This window comes from Anneissia japonica, unplaced genomic scaffold (assembly GCF_011630105.1).
Source record: "Anneissia japonica isolate Jap-2015-1 unplaced genomic scaffold, ASM1163010v1 scaffold9_len2422644_cov172, whole genome shotgun sequence".
NCBI classification, from domain to species: Eukaryota; Metazoa; Echinodermata; class Crinoidea; order Comatulida; family Comatulidae; genus Anneissia; species Anneissia japonica.
The window spans coordinates 1,222,523-1,233,348 of record NW_022758107.1 but is presented as its reverse complement, the minus strand read 5'-3'; the positions used below and the strand labels follow the sequence as shown (position 1 = coordinate 1,233,348).

General features: G+C 33.8%; 1 protein-coding gene across 1 annotated transcript; it reads left to right on the top strand.

The window, feature by feature from the left end:
• The first annotated feature begins 4,603 nt into the window (after positions 1 to 4,603).
• Positions 4,604 to 6,999, top strand: LOC117125170 (histamine H2 receptor-like). The gene has a single exon (XM_033271585.1). The coding sequence runs from the start codon at positions 4,658 to 4,660 to the stop codon at positions 5,612 to 5,614; it is 957 nt and encodes a 318-aa protein (XP_033127476.1). The 5' UTR covers positions 4,604 to 4,657; the 3' UTR covers positions 5,615 to 6,999.
• Positions 7,000 to 10,826: the final 3,827 nt, after the last annotated feature.

Below are 10,826 nucleotides of genomic sequence, written 5' to 3'. Positions count from 1 at the left end.
ATCATTCCACATGGGTTCATTACAGCCTAAATGTACAATAGACCTAAGTTTAAAGAATATTACAATAAACATTAATTTTTATCTTGCTTCACCTCATTTTATATAAATTAATACATTGAACCAAATAATGTCCAGATTTCAAACAGGCAAACACTTGAGTGGAAAAAGTAAAGAATCAGGAACGGGCCAGTAATGTGATGTATTATGTACCACATATATTTTCCATATAATTGTGCCTCTGTTCTGAATAAGGCCACGAGTTTTAGTTCATAATGCTCGCCAATCCAATATATAAATTGTGAAATTGATAGGAATATTAACAAAGAAGCTTTAAATTTTTAATTTTTTCATTAAGCTTGATTGATTTCTTTATCATATGCCTTATCAAATTCAATAGATTAGCCTAGTTTTTTAATTGTCCCATGGAGGAAAGAAAATAATATTTTCTTTCCTCCATGGTAATATCAACCAATCAATTAAATGTTCAAATGTAACACCGTATTTTATTTTCATCAATTTAAATGCCAAAAAGCAAAAGTAGCTAGAAACCCTTACATTTATATAATGCTTTTGCTATACAATACTAGGAAGAACCGTATAATAATGAATCTTGAGGAAGACATTTCACACTGACGCCTCCAAAACAAAATCTCAACAGCGCTATGCTATATATTTTCCAGGTAGACCTATTAATTTCTTATTTAATTGTTCCAAGGCCTACAAGTGTAATTAAAAAAAACAAAACACCCCTGTACTGTAAATATGTTCAATAAATAAGTAAGTAAATAATGGTCCAAAAAAAAAAGGAAAAAAAGAAAAAAGAAATAGTCATGACAACAGTCGTACGGACATGCGCTCCTACTCCTTATTTCTATTGAGACAAAATATATATATAAAAAAAGGAAGCTGTATGTTTACACATACACTACACGCAAATTCAAGGTAAAACCAGTGAACAACTTTACAGAACACGTAGGCGAACTAACAGTTGAGCGCAGAACTTCGAATAACTCGACCACCGAACTTCCAGTAAATGTCAATACACTTTTAACTTATACTGCTTATGCGGACGTAATATAAACACCAATCAATTCCGGCCTTATTATTATTCACCCAACCTATTCCCGCCGTATTATTGTTAGCCTAATTACTGTCGCTGTAAAGGAAATTAAGTTTCATCTAACATTTCCATCATGCTCCCTGTTTCTCGATGTAAATGACTTCTGATTTTTTCAACGTAAATTAGCTTTTACATATTTTTTACTGATTGTTTATGGTAGATAATTAATCTATGAAGTTAAGTTGAACATAAGGTACATGCTTGATTGTGTAAACTTTATTTTTTAAAATTTTTGTAATGAATACATAGACTTATTTAATAATTGTTTACTCCCGAAGAAAGTGTTGCAAATGTGTGTCCCATAGGCTCTGATAATTCAGACCACGAAATACTAAAATTAGCACGGAACTAAAATTCGTGCTACACCGGCCCTTTTCACCACTTTACACGAAAATCGTATCGTTGAGTAATAAACTAATATGCTAAACAAAGTATGAACTCACGTATAGCTACACGATGAAGACATATAACAGTGGTACTTCCTAAAAGCATATTGGTACATTATAAAGTCATTTTCATTGAGATATGTAATAATTTGATCTTGGAATACCTTTCCAACAATTTGATTGGTCCATAATTGTTTACATTTGTATATGGAGGTGGCATTGAAACTTTCCAATCGTTTAGAACCATACCATTAATTAATGATTTATTTATAATGGAACATACAGATTTCGCGATATAGCGTGATGCAAGTCTAAGTTTATAGCCTAATATCGAAATTATGAACATCAAGGTTACTATTTTTAGATAAGCATGCCAGATTTATTTTTTCAATATCGCCAGTTTCAAGTGTCGTAAAACAAGTGTGTAAATACAATTTTGAGTTTTCCGTTCTGTTGTGTCTTCTTTAATTGCGTTTGAAATGTCTCTGTTCCTATATATTACTAAAATAATTGCTAAAATTTTCACATTCAAGATTTGGATGAATATTGTTTGAACTTTTGTTTATTCTTTTCATCCTACAAACGTTTGGGATAATATATTTGTTTGCAACTGATAAAGAATATCAGCATTTGTTTCTAAGTGAACGAAGTGGCAAAGACAAGCCAAAACAGGCACTCGTCGAAAACCCTGTTTCAGAGATAGTGGCCAAAATATGATGGAATGTCAATATTTTTGAAATCTATTTTATTGCATTAAACTAACCTTTATATATCTATACATAATGCTATGATGTTATTTTCTCATTTTCAAAGTTAAAACAACACTTTTTAAGGATTTGGTGATGGTTTATGCATGACAAATGCCCAAAATCATAAACTTTGAAGGATGATTTCTTGTTCTTTAAACATTTGTATGTCTAAACTCCTGTAACTTCATAACGAAATGTCAGATTTTAAAGATTCTTTTACCATTTTACAGCTCTCATTACTTACTGTTTAACCATGTATTAATAACAAAATATTTTTTGAGAGAAGTGACTGGCGTGGCATGCCTTTGCCACGATTATTAAATGATGTTTATCTGATAAGTGTTGATCACAGTCATACATAATCTATGAAATCAGGTGTGATCCATTTCATTTTATTTAGCTTAAGTAAATAAAACTAATATACAAGATAGTTGTTGACATTGTTCATTGGGTAATCTGATAAAAAAAAAACATCAATTCAATAAAATATCGCCAATGCGCATTTTGTTTTGGTCACAAAAAGTAGAAATGCTATTATTATGGTCAGTCCAACCAATAGCCGGCTCTTCATAGATGCCCTCTGAGAACATAATAAAAATAAAAAATAAAAAAAATTCAAAGATTTATTGTCAATATATTATAAAAATCGTTAGGACCACTACTCAAAAAAACCAATCCATCGGCGGTACACATCTTAGTTGACATACTGTAGTTAATTTCATGCGCGAAAGGGCCCCGACTGTACTTTTGAACCGGGGCGTCTCACAACCTAGTTACGCCACTGGTACATCTTGGTGATGATGAAAGTCAATGTTTATGTATGTTATATAAAAGAATAGGCAAAGGTGCAGTAAACACGTAGCTTTAAAATATGATTAGGGAATACAGAGAATACAAAAATAAGTGATTATTCTATGCTTGCAGTACTCGGTTATTTTACTAAGATCAAGAACAAGTTTAAATAATAACATTCTAAAAATACAGCCTATTCTAAGCCGCGCCGGCAGTTCTGTGATAGGTTGATATGCACTAACCTTATTCTAATAGATTCATATTTGAATGAGTAGATTATAAATTTAACACAATTATTGTAAAATGTAGAATGATTAAATGCTACCAGTTGTGAAAATATTAACTGTGTGTGGTGTCAAGCAGATTATACATTGCATCATCTGGTCCCTCTGTTATAAAGACACCGATTCGATGCTGGTGAGAATAACATTACAATCGAAATACATTATTATTATAAACTTTATAAACTTTATAAATTACATTTTGGTTATACCACGCGTAAAATCTTCTGGTTAATTACCACATTTAAGAATTTTTAATTTCCTGGATATTAATAAGCTACGTTCTCTTAAGCCGGGCACTCACTGCGTATGACGGTAGTCGGCCGACGCGATTCTATGGAGAACACAACACCACGACGCGTGCGCAACGGATAGTTTTTAATGACGATCCGTTCAGACTGCCACCGACAATCAGCAGACGGCGTCGCGTCGTATAGCGCTCACACGGAGAGGAGTTGGATTCGTCGACCAACTGTCGGATAACCGTTGTACGGCGCAATGCCTGACCAGTTTTACAATTAATAACAATGCATGACGAACATGGAGTGAAATATTTTAGAATATAGGCAACATGGATTTCCTGGAAATTGGCTCCAAAAAACTGACCCTTGGAAAATGGTCTCAATTGACAAATACGTTAAATGAATAAACTCGAAGTGTTATTTATGATTAAGTAACAACCCTTGCTGAATTCAGTAGTGCGGTGCACTGATTACACATCAACGCCGTTCCATTAATTCATAATAATAATAATAGGCCTAATAATAAATTTATAGTGCGTCAATTAAACGACCAATGTGCATTAGCAAAGGCGCTGTGCATGTGATGGAAAAATGAAGCAACAAAAGAACAGTTTTAATGGAGTGAATCTTAAAGTGCTGCAAAAGAAAAAGATCGACCAACAGGATGTGCTTTGGGGAATATGGATACAAAAACGAAATACAACATGCCAGAAGTATAATAATAGTGATAATGAAGTGCATTTACTGTGAATAAGGTACCGGTATACAATTACCTTAATCTAAATTACCAATTAAAGATATATACAATGTCTACTAAAAAGAAAGATTGAGAAACGACATAGTTAATAACGTTACATAATGCTAACATAATTATTTGCAGGCTTTATACGGAGAGAAGGGATATGACCTGCTCTTATTGGACGAATGCCTTTTTAATTTCCTGAGAAAATTTTGATTGGATTGTACACAACCATCAACATGTATATATAACAAGGCAGGTCTGCATGCCTCATAGGTCCACTCTTCTGTCGAAGTTGTGCTTTTAGTATACTAAAAGGAGGTGTTTTATTTCAACTAATAGAATTTGATGAATGTCCGATTTAGTAAGATGGACACAACTATACTAATCTATAGTATTGTCGGTACTATTGGTTGTTCGACAAATGGCTTCGCGATATTCATTTTATTTCAGTTGCAGAATCGGTTCAGTACTACAAATCTTCTGATCACAAATCAGTGTATCATTGATTTTGTTACATCTTTGATGTCGCTCTGTCTTTTTCTCGATCCGAACATAATGACTCACCTCCCAGAATCAAAAGCTGCAGCAGAATTTGTATGCAAGTTCTGGTCAAGCAAGTACATATTCTGGTCAAGTACATTTACATCAACGGCTAATCTTGTGGTACTTACAGTTGATCGTTACTTCGCAGTAATGCATCCATTAAAATACAATATGCTGAAGGAAAAGGTGAGGATGAAAGTATTGTTTTTGCTGATTCCCTGGATGTGTGGTTTTGGATTCATCCTACTCTGGTTGGCGGCACACACTGTAAAAGACGGAGTCTGTATCCAAAGTTGGCCAAGTGTTGAGTATCAGAAAGCGTTTGGTTTATTAAATGGGGTTTACATACTTGTGATTCCTATCAGTGTAATGGTGTTTGTTTACTTCAACATTTTTCGCGCCCTCCGACAACGAGTTGGCAATGATTCATCTGCAGTGAGTGCGAACAGTGCGGCCAGACGACTGAATATCGTTAAAACAATGCTGATAGTTAGTGTGACGTATGTTATTTGCTGGACTCCAAACCAAATAGCATTTATCAACTTTACATTGGGTGGTGAGTTCGATTTCAACGGACCAGTTTACTACATTACAGTAGCAATGTCTCTAGTTAACATCTGTATCAATCCCATAATATACACGTTCAAATATAACGATTTCAGAGTAGGTGTAAGAAAGACCCTGCCATGTCTTAAGCAATTATCTACATTAGAAGAAGCTATTCCATCAGGAACCGTGTCCACTATTGCCACGAAATAGTTCACTTTACGTTTTCAACTCATAAACACACACATATACAATTATGTTTTACAGTACTTTTTATATACAAATTTCACCAGGTATTAATTCCAAGTGCAAGATATTCTGAAAAAAATTAACTTTTATGAGCAATAAATCATCAATTGGAGACTTACTGCATCAGATTATAAATCAACGGATGCCCATACCTGTCTGAACTACGCCTAATATCTCGTAAGCAAGTGACTTGTATTCTTATTTAAAGGAGTTTGCGTTAACAGAAAATGACACACACATTTGTAAGTTTATTTTGATATTTAGCAGAAATTGTAAATACATATTTAGGCCTATATAAATTATAGAATGAAAAATGTAGTGATATACGATACCAATCATCAAACGCCATGGTTGACGTAGATCTACCATCCGACACCAGATAAGCAGGAAAATTTGACACATTAACATTTCTGGATATCTGTACCCCTGACCATTTCTAATGAACTACTTATGTTTTCAAATAAAAAAAATTGAAAGATCTTCTACATTACAAATTTCATCTTCAAGATCGAGATGATATATCATATGATGTAATTATATAATTGTTTGCATGTCAATGGAAATACCAACACACAATATTTTAACTGTCTCCAATAATCTGATATGAAGTGTATGAAATGCAATAAGCCCATGATTTATATCATCAGTTTACCAGAAGGAGATTTTGATATACTTGTTAACACTTTTCGCTTTATAAACCTCGTCTATGGTGGTGGTAGAACAAGTCTTCTTGGATAAGGACTATAAACCGTAGGCCCAGTGTACACAATGGCTCGTGTGCACTATAAAGAACCCAGAACTCAGAACTCAGACACAGTGGAACGAACTTTTTATTTTCAAGCTATACAAACGTAAACAAGAGCATACGCTGACATTATTGACATAACGTATATCAGACGAATATTATTTCGGACACACCCGTGCCCTTGCTCAGCGCTAGTTGTATGATTGAGAAATACAAACAGATCTGACAAATGCTAGTAACTTAGTATAGAATCCAAACACGTATGCACATAATTAAGCAGATATGAATACATGAACCAATAACAGTAGGATGGGATATCAAAACAAAAAGTCGACCTAAAATAACATACACCGTAAAGTTAATAACAAAGTATCGGCATAGAGTAACGATCATAAGTAATATGCATAGTATTATGAATAAATTTTATAGCTTATTTGAAGCCAAGATATTTATTGATACTAAATTTATGAGTGTTTAATTTTAAGATCTACCGGTACTGTAGTTTAGCACAACGTCTATTAGTTACTGATTTAAAACTTGTAGCTATTCTTAATGTCATCAATAGAATGGTTGGGCAAATTGAAATGTTGTGCAACATGAAAACCACCTGCATTGTCCCTACGTATGAACTGAACACAAATCTACTAATAATATTAATACTAATTCCATTGCTGTACTAGGCTTTTAGGTAGTAGTGTAGTAGCTGTAATAAATCTAGCAAGGAGTCTGATCTACCTTAGGTTCTCAAAACTAGGAGTAGATAGCAAAACTTTAACTGGCCTATTCAGAAAGACTTCTTGAAGGTATGGGCTAGATTTAGGTCTACGCCTTTTGTAGTAGCTCCTATGCCTATTTCTAAGGCCTTTCTTTTGCTTTCTTCCTTTTCTCTTTCTTTTTTTCTTCTCCTTCTAAATCCCTGTCCAGACTATTAAATTTTACAAAAACATATGGCATGCCTAAATATGGTCATGATGACATCACATCATAATCATATATGGGCACATCATGACTATACAGGGGCATGCAACAGTTTTTTTGTCACAGAAAATTTGATAGTATGGACAGAGATTTAGATCAATATTTGATTGGCATTATTTATAAATAAACGACGTACAGCCCATATGTGAACAGACAGTGCACATAGCCCGTACCGTAAATGCTCGAAAAAGCACCGCGGCGCTTTTATAACATTTATTGAGGCTTCAGTGCGGCGCTTATTCGAGAGCGGCGCTTAAAAAAAGATATTGGCGTGGCGCGGCTTTTTCCATGCCCGTTCCCATCTTACCTATCTCAGGTATTCCCGTAGTTCAGTAGGCCTATCATATAGGTCCTACGTCATCGTAAATAAACGTTTATAAAGATACACAAAAGGCAATAAACTCTCAATTAAGCGCCGCGGCGCTTAGCAAAAAAACAAAATCATGCTTGGTTCGGCGCTTATTCGAGAGCGACGGTTTTTCGAGCATTTACGGTAGGATTCTGTACTCACAATCGAGCTGGATAAAATTAGATGTAGTGTCCTTGGAGTAGCGTTGAATAACTTTGTGGTTAAGGTGCTTGCTTTCGAATTCTAGAGTCTTGGGTTCAGTTCCTGTAACAACAGAATTTTCTTCTCTCATGACTAAAACAACTCTACTTCCTTTATATTATATTATTATAAGACTTATTTTTTTTTATTAGGAATTGTTTTCTTAAGTTAAAACTACCTTATATTAAATACACATTTGATCTGATAATTTGTTTAACAATTTTGTTTTGTTTTATTTTCTGACTCAAATTTGAAATAAATGCACAACTAGCAAGAAAGCTTACGCAAAACAGTAATTAAAAACCAATGGCGTAACTAGGTTCTGAGGGTTCCCGGCTTGTGAGTATAGTTGGGGTTTTTTGACGTGCATAAATTAGCAATTGTTACGGTACTCTTTTACTGAAGTAATCCATACTAAAACCATCCCCCGCAGAACATTCTCCACGGCCCGATCATATTTATGAAAGTGAATATTGTACAATTTATAATTTTTTAACTTAAGTAATCAACTATTCCCCTCAGGCACCATCGTGGTACAGTATTTCTGAGTCATAGGATTAAGGCAGAAATTATTGATTACTAATGTATTATTCCTGTCTCTTATACACATCTAGATGTGTATAAGAGACAGCACGTATGCACATAATTAAGCAGATATGAATACATGAACCAATAACAGTAGGATGGGATATCAAAACAAAAAGTCGACCTAAAATAACATACACCGTAAAGTTAATAACAAAGTATCGGCATAGAGTAACGATCAAAAGTAATATGCATAGTATTATGAATAAATGTTATAGCTTATTTGAAGCCAAGATATTTATTGATACTAAATTTATGAGTGTTTAATTTTAAGATCTACCGGTACTGTAGTTTAGCACAACGTCTATTAGTTACTGATTTAAAACTTGTAGCTATTCTTAATGTCATCAATAGAATGGTTGGGCAAATTGAAATGTTGTGCAACATGAAAACCACCTGCATTGTCCCTAATCATGATATAATAGAAACTCTAAAACGTCTTACGGTAATGCTATATATATATATCTGTCTCTTATACACATCTAGATGTGTATAAGAGACAGGAGTAGCGTTGAATAACTTTGTGGTTAAGGTGCTTGCTTTCGAATTCTAGAGTCTTGGGTTCAGTTCCTGTAACAACAGAATTTTCTTCTCTCATGACTAAAACAACTCTACTTCCTTTATATTATATTATTATAAGACTTTTTTTTTTTTATGAGGAATTGTTTTCTTAAGTTAAAACTACCTTATATTAAATACACATTTGATCTGATAATTTGTTTAACAATTTTGTTTTGTTTTATTTTCTGACTTAAATTTGAAATAAATGCACAACTAGCAAGAAAGCTTACGCAAAACAGTAATTAAAAACCAATGGCGTAACTAGGTTCTGAGGGTGCCCGGCTTGTGAGTATAGTTGGGGTTTTTTGACGTGCATAAATTAGCAATTGTTACGGTACTCTTTTACTGAAGTAATCCATACTAAAACCATCCCCCGCAGAACATTCTCCACGGCCCGATCCTATTTATGAAAGTGAATATTGTACAATTTATAATTTTTTAACTTAAGTAATCAACTATTCCCCATCAGGCACCATCGTGGTACAGTATTTCTGAGTCATAGGATTAAGGCAGAAATTATTGATTACTAATGTATTATTCTATACTGTATACGTCGTAGTTTTACCTAATTAATCTGCAGAAAAAACTATAGGCCTATGTTCCCATCGGAAATTATAAAATTCCTTATAAATGCCATTAGATAATTGGAGGTGCTTATTCCTCCATGAATATATAAGTGCACGATATATAAATTTGAAAAATAAACATTAATGTAAATAACAATGACTATACAGCATATATATATATACACCGATATCCATTTTATTCTTGTTCATTTAAGACTTTATCTCATCCATATATTGCTACTAGTTTTATTATTACATATTATTATATTACTATCGTTACTATTGTAATCATTATCATGTCCTCTATATGATTACATTATGTTATAATGTATACACTTATTCTTTAATTATGTTCATTGTGATCTATAATGAATCATTTATCATTACAGATATATATTTACTTTGCCCTTTTATTTTAGTCAATAAACTCATTAATTTATTTCTTGAGAGAAGAGCGGTACCTCAGCCCGAGGGCCTTGGCTCTGGGCATGTGGCCAGAGTACTTAATACCAACCTAATGATAAACTAACTTAGATGGGGCAGAGTCTACACCGTTCAGCTCTGCTCGAGCTGACTCAATGGAGATCGGGTAGGTTTCTGTCTCAGTCGAAAGTTAAGTTTAGTAAGCAGTAGTAAGCATATTTTAATTTTACAAGTTTGGAGATTTATGCATATAGGAACACCCAGGCCCATGTCTGCTCGACATGGTGATGGTTCATGGTGTTACCTCATCATATTGATGGACGATTTGATTTCTAAACTGAATGAGTGCATGGAGGTAAATGGAATCTTTTTATTTGGCAATTCCCTCTTTTTCAATTCGCTACTATTTTATAACTCTGTCTTGGACTTCTTCGCTTTTCCGTCGCGTTTTGCCGGGTTTGCTTTATTCGCTCGGACATCATCGAACACTGATATTGGACAGCTGATAAATGGACAATAATAATATTTTATCTTCAATTAGATCTGACGTGAGTAATTTTAAGTTAGTTAAGTTTCCCCTGTTTAAATTCCCCATTGTAATCCCCTTTATTTAATAAATATTTTCATTTTTTTGTATCATAGAAAGGATTCTGTAGTTTTCATTATGGTTGCAAATGCTTCTACCGACTGAGCAGCGCGTAACTGGAACCCGAGTCCCCACGATGAATTAAGTGACTGTTCGCTTACTCGTAAAGTAGGGGTTAACAC